This window comes from Zootoca vivipara, chromosome 8, assembly GCF_963506605.1.
Source record: "Zootoca vivipara chromosome 8, rZooViv1.1, whole genome shotgun sequence".
Classification (NCBI taxonomy): domain Eukaryota; kingdom Metazoa; phylum Chordata; class Lepidosauria; order Squamata; family Lacertidae; genus Zootoca; species Zootoca vivipara.
This window is the reverse complement of record NC_083283.1, coordinates 52,578,484-52,595,742: the sequence shown is the minus strand read 5'-3', so window position 1 is coordinate 52,595,742 and position 17,259 is coordinate 52,578,484. Positions and strand designations below refer to the sequence as shown.

At 41.9% G+C, this 17,259-nt stretch overlaps 1 protein-coding gene across 2 annotated transcripts in view; it reads left to right on the top strand.

Moving 5' to 3' along the window:
- RTTN (rotatin) overlaps nucleotides 1-17,259 on the top strand; it is a 116,748-nt gene that overhangs the window by 40,376 nt on the left and 59,113 nt on the right. For both annotated transcript variants that reach the window (XM_035124661.2, XM_060277923.1), the window contains 13 exons: nucleotides 372-488; nucleotides 1,484-1,620; nucleotides 2,410-2,584; nucleotides 3,422-3,521; nucleotides 5,556-5,644; nucleotides 7,276-7,393; nucleotides 8,503-8,599; nucleotides 9,928-9,996; nucleotides 10,487-10,675; nucleotides 11,762-12,001; nucleotides 12,859-13,003; nucleotides 14,156-14,310; nucleotides 15,715-15,934. In XM_035124661.2, the coding sequence (XP_034980552.1) occupies nucleotides 372-488; nucleotides 1,484-1,620; nucleotides 2,410-2,584; nucleotides 3,422-3,521; nucleotides 5,556-5,644; nucleotides 7,276-7,393; nucleotides 8,503-8,599; nucleotides 9,928-9,996; nucleotides 10,487-10,675; nucleotides 11,762-12,001; nucleotides 12,859-13,003; nucleotides 14,156-14,310; nucleotides 15,715-15,934 (1,851 nt within the window). The remainder of the gene's footprint in view (nucleotides 1-371; nucleotides 489-1,483; nucleotides 1,621-2,409; nucleotides 2,585-3,421; nucleotides 3,522-5,555; nucleotides 5,645-7,275; nucleotides 7,394-8,502; nucleotides 8,600-9,927; nucleotides 9,997-10,486; nucleotides 10,676-11,761; nucleotides 12,002-12,858; nucleotides 13,004-14,155; nucleotides 14,311-15,714; nucleotides 15,935-17,259) is intronic.

Genomic DNA, 17,259 nt, shown 5'->3' with positions numbered 1-17,259 from the left:
CAAAGGATAGACTAAAGTTCAGCTATTGTGCTGAGATTTATATCCCCATTGCAGCCAGTCTGCTCTGTGGGATGTAAGCAGAGCCAACGACCAGTTGTAAAACATGCCCTAAACCTTAAGGCAGGGAAGCTCTTTTTGCCATTTTTTTGGTGGATGCTTTGCTACAAGGCAGCTGAGTCTTGCGCTCTGCTTGAAGACTATTTGATAACAGTAGGCTCATGATAGTATTTCACCACAGTTGGATTTAAAACAAACCACAAAACTATTTGATGTTAAAGCTTCCAAGGCACAGCCTAATTTCCCTTTATGGCACCAACAAATTGGTTTGACCACTCTTTATTCTGCTACCTTGCCTTCTCTCATTAAAACAGGTGTGCTCAGCCGCCACTTTTATGCTGATGTATCTTCTTCAGGGCCGATTGATGATGGCAGCAGTGACCTGGGACAAGTTTATTGAGGCCCTCTATCCTGTTGTTCCAATTCTTCAGGTAATTTCGACTTCTCAGAGCACAGTTTATCTTGAACTAAGCTTAATTGCTTTGCCAATAGGAGCAGCAATGACATTACACAATAGGGAAAGATGGATATTTATAAACATGGCAGCCAGGCAAATAAGGAATGGAGGAGCAATCAATATACTTGTTCATTGGATATTCTGAGTGAATGCTGGAGAACAATGTAGCATTAGGTTTATTTCGAAATGGGATAGCTCCAGCATTTTTCTGAATAGTTCTTCGGAACCTTATTCTTCCTAACCATCTTAAATCCTCGTTGATCCTGACTTGGGGGACAAGTTATAGATTTCCTTGTATATCTTGAAGTTTCTTGGTAGCTCAATTTGCTGTAGAATCATTGCTCCTCTTATCTCATGAGATTAATCCCAGCCATTTTACGACCATGAGAATAGTAGTGCTGATCCAAAACGCCAGAGGTCACGTTTAAGAAACATGTGGGCATACATGTTCACTCATTCATAAAATACAAATTGGGGTGAAAGGTTTGTCACACAGCGTTGGTGTGTAGTGAAACTGCCAGAACAGTTTGTAACGTTTGTGTGTATTTGTGATCTTTTGAAAATTGAAAATAAAATAAAATAAAGAAACTGCCAGAACAGTGGGGCAAATCAGGATTGATGGGGGGGCAATGGAACCACATACCCTTTCATATTCCCCACTGATGCGGCAGCCAGTCAAGGGAACAGTGGTTGTGAACTGGTATGAAAAATGTGCAAAGGCTTTTCTTCTTTTTCTTTTCAAATAACGAAACATTTCTGAAATGATAACTGAACCCCTCAAAAATTTGGTGGAGCACTTGTTCATACAGTGTTGATGGTGTTGAGCAATCACCCATCAAATGAATTTGGCCTACAAACTTGAACTTGCCCATTACTCAGGGTGAATTTACTGTTGCCAAGAAAATTATTCTTACGCATGACTTATTATTCTGCTAAATGGCCGTTGTGAACTTTTAAATACACACTTAGGGCTATGCAGACACAGAAGACGCTCTGGGTAGTTGCATCCTCTCACTGAGTGAAACAAATGCTGAAAAAGAAGGGATTCTCCCCAGAACTACAAGACTTAAAGCTGCTTTGCGTCTTCTGTTCTCCAAAAAGCCATTGTGAGTATATCTGCAATTTGTGTGTGTGTGTGAATGAGGAAGACTGACATTACACCTGTCATTATGACCTGCTTCTTGCAGAGAATTCTAGATGAACTAGATTCTCTTTCAAGTCCAGGTGGTACTGGACATCCCAATGGCAATTTTTCTATGGAAATTTAATTTGGACTACTTGAAGCAAGGAAAGGGGGAATGAAATGTAAGGGACAATGCTCCCACTCAATAAATTTTCTCAGAGAAAAGTAGCACCATCAAGATGCTCAGAATTAAATAAATTAGGCCTAGCCATAGGTCCCCAGACGCTTGATTGGAAAAGCGCAGGAGCAAATAAGTAGGGGGACATAGTTAGGTGGCTCTGAAGTAGAGTGAGCAGCTGAAAAGACTCTTCGTTTAAATCTGAAGGAAGGACTGCTTAGACATTAGTAGGCTGCAGTAGGAAAAATAATAAAACCAACTTGTAGAACATGACAGTTGCATTTAGAGTAACTCTTATCAGCATTGAATGATAGCTGGTCAATGCAGTTTCCTCTTTCCCCCCAGAAATTATCATTTTGTTGGTTCTTTATATATTCAAACACTACTTCAGCCCAGTGTGGCATAAAATATTGGGGAAGTTCAAGTAGCGGGTGTACTGAAAACATTGCATCCCATTTAGAAGGGGATGGGGACTGAACACCAAGCATTTCTGCATATATGTATCTACTTTAAAATTTCAGGGCATTGTGTATAAACTGAAGAGCAGGAAATGTTTTCTAGGGGAAATTCAAAGCATACATTTTATTTCCTCAGAGTCCGTTCCACGGTGCTCAAACACTTGATGTTTCATCTTACGACTGAAGAAGAGGCAACCCTAAGGCACCCACTACCACAGAGTATTGTCCTCTCAAGCATCCCTAACTTACTTATTGTGGAAAAGACTGTTGAACTCAAGCTGGGAGATTCAGCAAGAGAGTCAGTATTTAAGGTGAACAAAGGAGCCTTTTAACAGAGATTGCTAGCATTGAACTGAAGCTGTGTCCCCCAATGTAAGAGGGTTCTAGTGCTGAAGATGCTGTTGAAAATATTCTGTTGCCAGCATTGAGGAGACGGAGAAGCGTAGGTTTCCTCATAGTCGCTGTGACCTGAGGGACGTGACTGATCCAGAGGAAAATGAAAGATATGGAAAGGAGGAAAAGGAACAGATTAGAGGAGAGAACAAGCTGTGGGGTGAAAGAATCTGCTGTCATGGGGTCCCACAGAGATCAAACAGACTGAACAAAGCATGGAACGGCCTGAATGAGGAAGAGATCCAGGGGGACTGTATAAGGTCACATGTTGGGAATAAGCAATTTAAAAAAAAGGGTTCCTGAGGCAAAAGGTCGGTCAACTGGCATTTGTTCAGGGATACGTCAAGTAATGCTAACCAATGAAATATATTAATCCATGTTTCTAACTTCAGTCTGTTCGGGTGGTCTTAAAGGTGGAGGTTCTGAACCAAATGGGGCAAAGTGTCCTTAGTCCAGATCATATCTGGGAATCAGTGACAAGTTTCCCATGTACAAAGCAGGGGTAGAGGAGTTTCTTATGGAATGTCCATAGTTATTGATGAGGTTATTGGTAAGACAGTGTGAGCTGAGAGAGAAAGAGAGGTTTTGTTTTCACCATGGTTAATTAATAACCAAGTGTAGGATCATGCTTGTCTTGGCAATATCAAATCAAATAACCCTTACATGATTGAGCTGAAGGTGCCTCTGCCCCTGATGGGATTACGAAGATAAATATTTTTCCAGATAGATAATGGTATGTTTCATTTTATTTTTAGGCTGAGACTGTTGAAAAGCTGTATGATATCTTTATCTCGGACACAATTGATCTAGTTTTGAGGAAGTCAGCAGCTGAGCAGCTAGCTGTAATTATGCAAGGTAAAGTGTTTTTCCTACATACTTTTACCAGCAGTGGTTCACATAGTAATAATAATAATAATAATAATAATAATAATAATAATAATAATAATAATAAATACCCCGCCCATCTGGCTGGGTCTCCCCCGCCACTCTGGGCGGCTTCCACATATCAAAATATATTAAAATATCACAGACTAAAAACTTCCCTAAACAGGGCTGCCTTTAGGTATTTTCTAAATGTCAGGTAGTTGTTTATCTCTCTGACGGGAGGGCATTCCACAGGGTGGGTGCCACTGCCGAGAAGGCCCTCTGCCTGGTTCCCTGTAGCTTTGCTTCTCGCAGTGAGGGAACCGCCAGAAGGCCCTTGGCGCTGGATCTCAATGTCCGGGCTGAGCAATGCGGGTGGAGACTCTCCTTCAGGTATACAGGACTGAGGCTGTTTAGGGCTTTAAAGGTCAGCACCAACACTTTGAATTGTGCTTGGAAACGTACTGGGAGCCCATGTAGATCTCTCAGGACCGGTGTTATGTGGTCCCGGCGGCTGCTCCCAGTCACCAGTCTAGTTGCCACATTCTGGATTAATTGCAGTTTCGTGGTCACCTTCAAAGGTAGCCCCACGTAGAGCGCATTGCAGTAGTCCAAGCAGGAGATAACCAGAGCATGCAGTACTCTGGTGAGACAGTCTGCGGGCAGGTAGGGTCTCAGCCTGAGTACCAGATGAAGCTGATAGACAGCCGCCCTGGACACAGAATTAACCTGGTTAATTACTGGTACTTCCTTTTTGGGAGTAGTTTTGGCATAATGTTTTAGGATGGATCTAACCCCTTTTGAGATAATCTTGTGACCTGGATTTATTATTTCATGAATGATTTATTCTGACAATTGTAATATGTATGCACCTCTGGTATGCACACCATCGACAGATACTATTTTTTAAAAAATAAAAAAGCCTGCAGGCTTACAATCTAATAGACAGGGGACAATAGCAAAAATGATGTAGAGGGAACAAGAAAACAAGCGAATTCAGACACTGTGGAAGCAATTGTAACTTAGTTTATGGAGGGGTGGAGCTGCAGATCCACTACCACACCCTAAACCCTGCCAGTTCACACTGATCAGGGCAGAGGATGTGTGGGGTGGTTTCCTGAATTTATTTATTTTTGCTAGGCAACTCTGAGCTGATGTAACTGAGGGGCCCAAACTGCAATGGATATACTGTAAAGGTGCCACATCCTTCCCTGAAACACCCTGTTTTTGTACTTTCTGATTGTTACACCTGATGGGTAGCTTCTGGCCAAAGCTGGGATTTCCACTGTGGCCCTTCCTTCAACTAGTGGTACTTGTCTTACCTGACAGAGTCTATTAAAGAGGTAAAATGGCATCAGCATGGGACTGGAAGCTGGAGTGCAATTCTAACTCATTATAAAATTTACACAGTTGTGGGAAGGGAGGGATAAGGAGCCAAGGTTGGTCCTAGCTGAGCTGAAACATTGAACATGGCTTTGTTGCAATTGAGTGTTCCCCTTACTGTGAGTAGCAACTAATGAAATAGGACACCTCTTATAATGATGATGCCATGTTGTACATTTTGCATGGCCCAGAGCAGGGGCTGCCAACATGGCACCCACAGGTGCACATGCACCCATAAGGTCCCCTCCCCCACCAAAATGAGATTCTTGTGGGCAGTAGACTAGGTTGCAGTGATATCCTTCATTGCAGTGGTTGTTTGGTATTCACACAGTTTGCAAATGTGCTGCTGGATCCCCAAAAGTTGGCGACTCTTGACTCCTAGATGTAAACTAGAGGAAGGGAGTAATAGCAGTAGAGGCAAGGCTTCCGCTTTCAGTGGAATCATATGATTATTATAACAGCCAATTCTAGCTTAATGACTGCAGGGAAGGGGCACACTTTCAGGGTGTCCTGGGTTTTACTTTTTGAAATATGGCAACCCACAAGTGTCTATAAATACGGTGCCAAATTATTAGTACATGTGTGTAACAAATGTGCCCAGCATTTGAGTCCTGCTAATTTCTGTCTTACTCCTCTTTCTAGATTCTAAAATGCATGAAATCATCAAAAAGATGGGTGTCATAGACAAAATACTTTCTTACTTTGCTGAATGTGTTGACCAGGATGGCAAGGTAAAACAGAATAACAACAGGATGTGGCTTTTTTCAGCCTCCTCTTTCCATCTCAAATTACTGTATGTTCAATAAAAATATTTCATATAGGAATTAGATACTTTAAAAATGCAGTTGTAAAAATAGGCAATTGAACATCCCACTTTAGTATTTCCACTTGATGAGCAAAACTAATTGAGTTATTTGGCTCTTACCTTAACATAGTGATTAAGCACATGCAATTCAGTGGAATATATCTTTTAACTTCCTGTTCTTTAAACCTGTTATCATCAGCCTGTATGTAACAACAAAAGGGATGCAGGTGGCGCTGTGGGTTGAACCACAAAGCCTAGGGCTTGCCGATCAGAAGGTCGGCGGTTGGAATCCCTGCAACAGGGTAAGCTCCCGTTGCTCGGTCACAGCTCCTGCCAACCTAGCAGTTCGAAAGCACGTCAAAGTGCAAGTAGATAAATAGGTACAGCGGGAAGGTAAACGGCGTTTCCGTGTGCTGCTCTGGTTCGCCAGAAGCGGCTTTGTTATGCTGGCCACATGATCTGGAAGCTGTACGCCGGCTCCCTCGGCCAATAATACGAGATGAGCACTGCACCCCAGAGTCGGTCATGACTGGACCTAATGGTCAGGGGTCCCTTTACCTTTAACAACAAAAAATAACCAATGACCATAGTTCTGAATCTAGGGGAAGAGACTTGCAATTTAAAAATTCACAATAGTTTTATCAAATAACTTTCTAGGTTTGTGCCTTCAAATTTTGTTGATCTGATAAAAATACTATTTAGACTTTGATTAGGTATAGCTGGGAAAATAAGTATTTTGAAGAAAAGTCTCAGCAACGGGTTTTGCTTTTCTGGTGTGGTCGCTAGCCACAGTGTGCTTTCCTCCCACTGCATGTGAAGGGAGAACTTTTAAAGTTTTGTCTTGCCATTTTGAACAAACCATAGGTTCCTTTTTCCCTCTAAATATGGGAAAGTATTTTGTGGTTTGCATGAGTCACATATAGTTATCAGAACCAGGATATGATTGTGAACCGTGGTTTTGGGTTTTGGGTTAATTGCACCAGTGATATATGAGGCTTCTATTCATTCAGATTTGCAAACTTCCTTGTTTTGAGTGGAAGAAGTGTAAAGGTATGAGTAGTCTTACTTCATCCTTGTAATAATTATTCCGCCCAATATGTTACTACTGAACCAGGTTATGTCTGCTTTCTGCCCTGTGACTGAGACACGTCCCAGTTGCAGAGACTCCCCACCACAGCAAGAAGAGACAATGCATTCTATATATGTCTTGAATGTCTTTCAAATTTCCATCTTTATTTCCCTTTGTGAGTGTCACAGAGAGAGGAATATGCCCTAAGGATGAAAAAGATGAAAGACATGTTGTGAACTCGTTCCATTCCATTTTTACACCTGAATATTCAAACATGAGTTTTAAAATGGCCATTGGGTCCTCTAGGCCTGGGACAATGGACCTGTATATTAAAAGAAAAGTGAAAAATTATGGCTTATGTAGGCTTTTTGAATTCTTTTTAAGTTTCCAGGGAAGCAGAGACGGTTGGGGGAAAAAGAGAGAAGGTATGCAGAATGTCGGATGGCATAATGCATCGCTGTTAACAAAACATTTTCTGGCTTTGGCAGGTTATGGGGTGTATGATGTTGCCCTGTCTTACCCTGTTACGGAAACTTACATATGCAGATCCAGCTAAGCGGCTCTCCCTGGCCAACCAGCCATCTGTCTTGCTGGTGTTATTTAGAGGTAACTTTACAGAATTATAGCTAAAAACTGTGCATAGCCTTGTTGGCCCATTAAGGGGGGAAATGCAAAAGTCATAAGGGGGTGGGATTTTTACCGGAGTTTAGCATGTTATTTATTTGGTTAGTGGCTTAAATGTCCAACAGCACATTGTTGTTTCAGATATTAAGGCTAGGATGGCCCCAAAGGCTTACTTTTAAACTAGTTTTTAATGAATTAAATAGAATTGATTTAGCATGTTAAGTGGACCCGTTTCTTTATTTCAAAATCTGTTTCTGTCGTACAGCACAATCTTAGACGTCAGAGATGGGGAACTTGTGGAACCTCCAGATGTTGGGCTACAGCTCCCATTAGCCAGTTGTCAGGGAACTGTAGCCCTCTAAATGTTGGGACTATGGGTTCCCCATTCCTACTACACATGTTTGTTTGGAAATAAATTCTTCTGTTTTAAAGGGACTTGCCCCTTAGTCCTTAGGACTGCAGCCTCTGTTTCCTTCAAATAATACTGTGATTTAAGTACCAGTTTCTCATATACTCATTGAATGGTTTTTGATTATTGGAATTCAACTCCATTGGTCTCATAAATAAATTGCTGCCTCCTGATTTATTTGACCCTGGACCACTGGCCATGATTACCGATGGTCTGGAATTCCATAACTCTGTCAACAATTTTGAGGTGATTCACTGTGTTCTGAGGTTGCTGATTCACTGTTGTGAACCTCAGATTAAACATCTGAATAAGTAATCAGCCCTTGGAGAAATGCTATTTCTAAATGCTGTTTCGTTTTAGCATTTCCTTTCCAAAAACTTTTAAAGATGCATTCATTACTTCGCCTGCAGCTATATATAATAAATTAATATTTCTAGTACTTCTTGGAGATGGATTACTTTTAAAAAGCAAATCTAAACTTGCCAGTTCTACTGTAATTAGTAGTTTAAGGCTGCAATTCTTTGCACCCACACTTAACAGGGAGTAGATCTCATTGAACAATGGGACTTGCTTCTGAGTAGAGATGCAAGGGATTGTGTCGTCAGCAGACTTGAATATTTGTATGACCCCGTGGTCATGCTGCTTGGATAAATATTTTAAATTCTTTTTGTTCTCTTCTTAGTTTGCTTGTTGTTCCAAGATCATGGTGCTGTCATGAGTGAAGCAGCAGCATTGCTTTGTCTACTACTGTTTGATGAGGCATCAAGAAAAGAGATGTGGTAGGTGGATTTATAGTGACTGCTTTTATGCTCCTTTATTTTCCTACCAAGCAAAATATTTGTTCTCCCTGTTCCAGCAAAGTTAAATGTAAATTATAAGCAAGACCTGAGCAATATTTGACCTGTTGGTCTAATGGAGATTGGCCCACTGGGCCGTTTTGGGCAAACCACATCCAGTTTATTGCAGCTTATGTTTGATACGATGCCAGGTGTGGCAGAAAGCTTGAAACTTCACACTGCAGCTCTAGAGAGTCTCCTGATACTCTGAAGAAGATCTTTGAGGAGCCTAGTGGCTATAAAGCGAAGACTGCAGGGAGCCACATCTCTTTGCCCTTCTGTTGGTGGGGAAGTCCTATGAGTGGAACTCTTCGCACAGGGTGCTCCCGCTGGTGGGAGCTTTGTTAGCATCTAAGCCCATTAATTTTGGAAGCCTAATGCCAAGAAGTTCTCTTAAGGTTTTAGTCCACGGCACACTAAGTGTTTTGCCCAAATGAACTGAAATGTTTGGCAGGCTTTAACCAAAATAGCCTTATAGGGTACATAGTGAGATATTTTTTTTATGGCCATTGTAATCAATTTCAGAATTGAAACACATGCCCAATGTTTTGATCCTACACTAGCAGTTAATGCATATTGGAGTTAGATCTCAAAGGTCAAATGCATTCTTAGGGATAATGTGTTGTGAATTTTTACTGTTGCTGATACTGCACAAGCCCATTTTGACTAATGTTTGGTTTATTAGACAATTAATAGTAAACAACTTTAGAGTCATCTAAACCAGGCATAGGCAAACTCGGCCCTTCAGATGTTTTGGGACTACAACTCCCATACAACTTGCCTATGCCTGATCTAAACTTTACGTTCTTAAGAATATCTTATGCTCTTTTTCAGTAAAATAAATTTGTTTTGCACTCATACACACACACACACACATTCTCAAAGGGGGTTGGTATCTTTTGCTTGGTTTTCAAAAGAAAAATGTTTTGAAAGTGAATTGTTTTTTTAAAACTGCGCCCAGTGCTGCAGCTCTGCTGGTGCAATTGACTTCCATCTATGCAACAGAGCTTCCTCTCCTGCCCCTTCAAGATCCCTGGGTGCCCTCCAAAACCAGCTCTGAGGAGTTGGGAGAGTGGTAATGGGAGAAGAGTGAAGCATCTGCAATTTTGGCAGTGTGGATCAGCACACTGTAAGTTTGTGCAAAACTAAGGCCCTTGTGTCGTATCACAATGTTTAATGCATTGGTGTAAGTGACAGGGCAGTTAATTAATTGATTAACCCATGGAGTGCTTCTTTAATACAGCTTACCGTCCTTGTTTTCTTTTTCGTAGGGCTGATACTTTTCCCTGTGACTCTTACAGCAGTCTTCCCTTTAGTTTGCCTGTTTCTGTTGTGAGACGGTAAGTCTCTCCTCTCTGCGTCTTTAAGAAAGTTGTATCCCTGGTGTTGTGGAGTGCCTCACCAGGAAGTGCCATCAACAGACCACATCCTAGGGAAGTCACTTCATATGCACATCATGAAAGTTGTGAATATTCTCATACTGAAGCATTATTCAGCTGATGAAATAAGTAGCAGCAAGGTCTTCGGAGTGTATCTTCAGGAATTGCAATATGCAATTTTTGTATTCTAAGCTAGGGCCTAGCGAAGGATATAGGATCATTTTAACACCACAGTGTTGTGGAAGCAAAGGAGATGTGGGCCCTTCAGTCCCTTGGATAGATTGTGTGTAAAACTGGGGTAACATTATAACAAAAAGAAACACCTAAAATTTCTTTTAAGGCATATACATACAGATTAACAGTTATTGCCAGAAGATTAGCAGATTCATTAAGTTTTCAGATGATAAAGAACTATTTTAACTTTTGCCATATCCCCCTTCTCTCCTTAAAGGTATCATCTGCCTGTCAGAGTCCAAGCTCATCATGCTGTGAGCCCCAATTCAGTGGTTTTGCCATTTCCTTGTGAACTCTGGGCCTCGAAGCCGGTGTCAGACATGCTTAAAATGGCTTGGAACTTGTCCTGGTTCCATGGAGTGGATAATTTACTGAAACTCACTGATTATGAGACAGGAACCAAAGAGTAAGCTATTCACCTTCATTGAAAATTCCCTCTTGAATCCCCTCATGTGCTAGAATTTGAAGCAGGAAGACTATTTTGGGTGAAGGACTGGGTGACAACTGGAATTTGCCAGTGTCTCCACCAGCACTTCATGCTGTATGGTCTTGTCCTCTTTCCATTGACTGTAAATGTAAGGAGAGCAAAATTGGGTTGACTCTGGATGCTGCTCCTAGTTAGAATGTGTGATTAGTACAATGAGACTGTGGGAGTCAAAGTTGTGGGAAGCACATAACTAATTAAGAAGAGCTCTGCTGGATCAGATTGAAGGCCTATGTAGCATTCTGTTCTCACAGTAGCCAATCAGTTGCCCCTGAAAAACACCAAGTGCATGGCATTAGTGCAGTCGCTCTCAATCAGCCATTAGCTCAACCAATCCTGTCTACCAGCCGTCCAAACTGCCCAGCCTGCCTTTTGCATACTTTCTCCAAAGAGGGGAAATTAGCAGTGGTAAACTCTTCCTACAGCAGAGCCACTTGTGTTAAAAGTATGGATGGTCCCACAAAGGTCGTAGGAGTGTCCATTAAGGCTACGAAACATAGAGATATAGTTCCCAAAGCTTCCCCATATCAGTGCCTTAAAGACGAGACCTCTGCCATCCAAAGGTCTCTCTACTAACACTGTCATGCAATGGGATAAGTTTGGCAAAAGGAAGGAGAACTCTGGAGAGGCAAGTGATGGGACAGGTCACCAAGCCTGATTCCAAATTCAGTTTGATTCAGTCCTTGTAAATTAGTTTGACTTGAGATTCAGATAGAGGATGGGGATGCTTGAGTGCTATAATTATATACCCTAGGATCTCTCAAAGAAGATACTGAATACTTCGGTGATATACTATTTTATTAGTAATAGCTAATAAATGAAACGTATTTTCAGCGATAGATCTTGTATTTTGCAGACACATGCTGCCCAAAGTTTCAAATCAAGAAAAAAAAAATTGGATCAAAGCCCATTTGATCAAAGAAGGCAAAATGTTTGTTTTGCTTCATTCACAAGTCTCTTTAAAAAAAAAAAACCTCAACAATCAGCTGATTTCCTTTTCCTTTTCAGATTTCCAGACACATTAAAGCTCTCCTCAGAGGATATTATTACCCTGAAGATAACTCATGCAACCAGTGGACTGCAAGATTGTCTTAATTCCATCATTCGAGCAGTGTCCCACAGGGAAGTTCGGGCCGCCATCACGAGAATGAATTTTTACATTCTCAATGACAGGCTGGCATTAATCTGCAGCAGTGGCCCTTGTGGGGCCACTTTGAAGTGCTTGGCTTGGCAAACAGCATTAAGCAGGTCAGTGTGTAAGTGCAAGGTGCATAACTGGCTACAAAGCCGCCTGTCACAGTAGATTTGGCTTTGAAAGTTTCAAAGATATTCAGACTCTTTGGAGTCCTTCTAAGCATTTGGCACTGGAATAAATATCCTTTAAAGTGGTAAACCCATCTGTGTTTAGCGGCAAGCGGAGGGGGAGAGTGCTAGAATGAGACACATGCAGCTGAGTCACGGCCCTCTTTTTCTGCCCATAATATCTACTATTAAAAAACAGTAATCAGCTGCCCTCACATCTGACAAATTTTCCCCAGCTAATGAATTCAGTTTCATTGACTGCTTTCTCATCCCTGTACTAACCTAATCAGAGCCCCCAGCAGATAATCAGAGCTCAGCTTGCATTCATGGCTTGAGCTGAGCAGTGAGTGGCTTGCCCCTTTTCTCCTTTCCCCTTCAACCTTGTGCCCCTCCTGCCAGCCTGTTGGATGCAAGTAGATCCTTCGGCAGTTAGATGGTTGTTGTTGTTGTTGTTGGTGTCTCCAGGTCTGTCTGTCAGTGCACATAGTGGTACCTCACAGAAGCAGTGGGACAGAGCATGAAATGAGAAAGACAAAAGGGTGGATGGTCTGCTTTCTCCTCTGCTAAACTGCCACACGGATGGCATGAAATTTCGTAACCGCAGCTCATGATGCGTCAAAACGATTTTTAACATTTGGACGCCGGCACTTCGTACAGAGCATTTTCACTTGCCACCTGCATGTTACTGCTAGCTTTCTTCACATATCTGAATATATCTTTATAATTCATAAGATGGAATGGGGAATATCAGTCAAAGCTTATGATACACCTGTGATAATGTTAAATTCTTGCTTATACTGAAGGTTTCTTCAGGTGCTTCCAGCTTCTTCAGAGGATGAGAAACTCCTGATTGACATCATATGTTTCCTAAACAAGTTTCTTAAGGAACAGAAGATTATGTCAGATGTAGAACATCTAAAATGGATCCTGGATGTAATCCTAAAGCATGTAAGACCATGACTAACAATTGATTTTTTAATTGGGGAGCAGGCAGAACAACCCATCCCCCCATATAATAATAATAATAATAATAATAATAATAATAATAATAATTCCCCAGCCACTCTGGGCGGCTTCCAACAGAAAAATAAAACACAGTAATCTATTAAACATGAAAAGCCTCCCTGAACAGGGCTTCCTTCAGATGTCTTCTAAAAGTCTGGTAGTTGTTTTCCTCTTTGACATCTGTTGGGAGGGCGTTCCACAGGGCGGGCGCCACCACCGAGAAGGCCCTCTGCCTAGTTCCCTGCAACTTGGCTTCTCGCAACGAGGGAACCGCCAGAAGGCCCTCGGTGCTGGACCTCAGTGTCTACCTCACTGGAGGGAGGGGTCTGTCTTCATATACTTCATATACTTCTGAAACAAGGATCCTCAGGGATCAATAGTCTGACTTGGTCTAAGACAACTTCTTTCATTCATCTGGTTCAAACAGCAGGAAAGAGAGAAGCTCAGTAGCAGGTGACATGCAGTGGCTCACCTGGCTTCCCATTGCTGAGTGTCTCTGCTGGTAAGCAATAGAGGAACTGGTGGGGAGCTTGGATGGTGCAGGTACAGCAGCAAAGCCATTCTGTTGCTCAGGTTGCACAATCATATTTTACAAAACAGTCCCAACAAAGATGCAAATTGGGGGACAGAGTGCATATGCCCAGCAACAAAATGTTGCAGTTTTAAGTTCTGGGGAAATATGATACAGTATGTGTACTATAGAATTGACAAGATACTTGAGCATTTTGCAGTGAATGAGTAACAGATAAGTTTTTATTTCATAAAAAGAAGAACCCCCCCCCCAAAAAATAAGATATCTGTTGTGTCAGAAAAGTGATATCCCTAGAAGCTGTTCCAGGTGATAAGCCACTCTAATCCTCTCTGTCTGTGCCAGGAGTCTTGCTACCATCTAGTTATTTGAAATTTATGCCTTACTGGAAATGGAACAACTTTAATTATTCCTCAGTTTGTTTTGGACAGTTCAATTTCACTATTTTCTTTAGGTAAAACATAGTTTGAAATGCTCCTCTGTATGACAGTCCGATTCCCCAGCTCTGGTGGAGAATAAATAATGAAATACCTGCTCTGATAATGTTTCACTGATCTTCTCTGCAGAATCCAAAGTCTCTACTCGATCTTGTAGTGCAGCCAGAATCTCAGCAACAAGATGAAATAGATGACCTAAAGACTGCTGTCAGGCAACAACTGCAGAAAGAATTGATTGCTTTCTTGAATACACTTCTGCTCAGCTTCATGTCCGCTACTGACAGGTACAGCATAAAAGAGTTATCCATAAGACATTTTATTCTAAAAAATATTGTTGCTATATAGTATGGAGAGGTAGTTTAATATATCAGGTGTTGGTCATACTGCATGGAATGTGATTCCAGCCCCCCCCCCCCCCCGCCAGCACACATTGGGTTTCTTTTTCCAAAATTCTGTTAGCGCCAGCTTTCATTTTTAACTGGAAAGTTGCATGTTTGTGAAGAAGAGTATTTGACATGCATGCAGGACCCACCTTGACCTGTTGAGCTGCTTGGGATGTGGGGGGCATAAGAGACCCCAAAGCATTTTCTGGAATGTGCACTTCACATGGCCAGCTGGGCCTAAGTATTGACCTGCATGAACTGGGAGTGCCCCCTAAAATACATCACAACACATTTCTGCTGTTGCTGCCAGCCTGATTTCTGCTTTGGATTTATTTTATTCTGGTCCTCCATCAAGGTCCATTAGGCTGACAGGCATAATTTCAGTGGTGACCCCACTTGAAGCAGCCCTGACCCCCCCCCCCGGTTTAGTTTTCTGTTGTGCTGACTTTTTATGTATGCTGGTTGTTGGCTACTGCTGCTTTTTATTATTTCTGTTCTGTTTTGATTCTTTGTAAGTCGTATTTTGAGGGTTTCTTACACTGAAGAGCAAGGTATATCTTTGTTACATAAATAAGTTTTGTCAGCTGTTTCTGATCTTTCCATTGAGGAACCTTGGGGCTCTCTGGAACACAGGTTGAAAACTGTTGGCCTGAACTGATGATTTAGGGGCCAGAGTTTTGATGAAAAGTAGGAAAGACTTTTTGATCTTGGCCAATATGTTTGCAGTCAACTGCATGCTTTAAGGCTCACAGGCAGGATGATGTCCTGATGAAACTGAAGATTGGACAGTAAGGTACCTGCTCATGACTATTAGAAGGAAGAGCACTAATGTGTTGGCTTGTAATATTCTTGTAGCAGTTAAGCACCTTCTGCTTGAATGCAAGCTACAGAACTCTTGTTTTGTGGCAGATAGGTTAATCTGTCTGCTTTTTCTCCTCTTCTCCCACTGTTTGCAAGGGGGAGTTATTATTTATGAATCAGTACATGCATTACTTAATATCAGGGCTGAAACTCTGGAGATTCTGCAACCATGCATTGGCTGGACATCTCTTCAGCTTCTTCAAGCACTTTCTCATTTATAGTGAGGTCCCTGTTATATCCAGCAATATGGTGAGGCTTCCATATTCTGCCATCATTCCTATCTACCCCCTTTGCATGCCCCCTTTTTCTTCTAGTACATTACGTAGTGTATCTGAACTTACATTATATGAACTATAGATTTAAACAGTCACTGTTGCTATCCAGTGAGTAAACCAATTAATTAGTATATAATGCTAGAACCTTGAGTCTTACATTTCGTTACAGGAAAGACCAAGAGCTTACTGGCTATTTCCGAACAGAACTCGCTCTTAAACTTCTGCAGTATTTACGAGTAACCGATGCCCCCCATTTCTATGGATTACCTTCTCTGGAAAGAACATTAAGAAGCATGGTTCATGTCACTGCGCTCCCAGGCTGGAGTTCGTACTCTGTTACAATGGAGCCATTTGCCATTTGTAAGAAATACTTAGCAGGGCTTCTTGAGGTTAGTGAATTATGAATACAGATCTCAATGCGACCGGTAAGCAGAATGCAGTGGCTTTGGTCCATAATGCCCTTTCCAAAAATGGAAGGGCTACTTCTGTTTGTGGCAGCAAGTAAGATCCAGTTGATGCTCCCACTCGAGGAAGGAGAGGAGGTGATTTTTTTTCTAGCCACCTCCTACACCATTCTTATGCATCCTCCAATCCTTCAGAGTGACTTTTATGGAATCTCAAGAGGAAGGATTGATTTTTTGATCAACACCCCCCCCCCCATCAACACATGTTCAGTGGGTTTCCACCGTAAGCAGAGTTTTTCTCACAGGAAGTCTGGATCCAAGCCTATGGTTTTTTTTACTAATGGATATGGAACTTTAAAAAACACTGTTATATAATCATAGCTTATAATGATTACACAGGAGGCTGCTGCTTTGTTCCTTTGGAAGCAATAAATCCCTGGCTTATTGTGACATCCAGGCAGAGGATCATGGGTTATTTCCCTCCCCATGAAACTCCGCCACACTGTAAAGCTATTGGGAAAGTATGTGTTTATTCAAAAGGGCATCAGTGCAGCAACTATTGCAAGATAAGATGTAGAACTTGAGGAAGTGGCGCTAGGGAGGAAAACCACAGGAGGGACTGTGAACTCTTGGTAGGAAAGATACCGACAGGCAAGGAAGTTTTGCAAGCTAGAATAACCACAGTTGCCATCACCCACCTGCCCACCCACAAACAGCACTGATGGGACAACTTTTGAATGAACTCGTTTATACTGACATGTTGTTGTTGTTTAGTTGTGTCCGATTCTTCGTGACCCCATGGACCAGAACACGCCATACTGTTCAGCAAAGAATATTTCATTTTTGCAGAAAGCTCATTATACAACGACAACAAATAATTTATTATCTGTACCCCGCCCATCTGGCTGGGTTTCCCCAGCCACTCTGGACGGCTTCCAACAAAGATTAAAAACACATTAAAAACTTTCCTAAAGAGGGCTGCCTTCAGATGTTTTCTAAATATCAGGTAGTTGTTTATCTCTTTGACATCTGATGGGAGGGCGTTCCACAGGGCAGGCACCACTACCAAGAAGGCCCTCTGCCTGGTTCCCTGTAGCTTTGTTTCTTGCAGTGAGGGAACCGCCAGAAGGCCCTTGGCGCTGGACTTCAGTGTCCGGGCAGAATGATGGGGGTGGAGACGCTCCTTCAGGTATACTGGGCCGAGGCTGTTTAGGGCTTTAAAGGTCAATAAAGCTGTTAGGTTGCATTTGAAATACATAGATAAACCCATGGAGAAGAAGCAATAAAAGCTGGTTGTGGCTTCCTTTTGA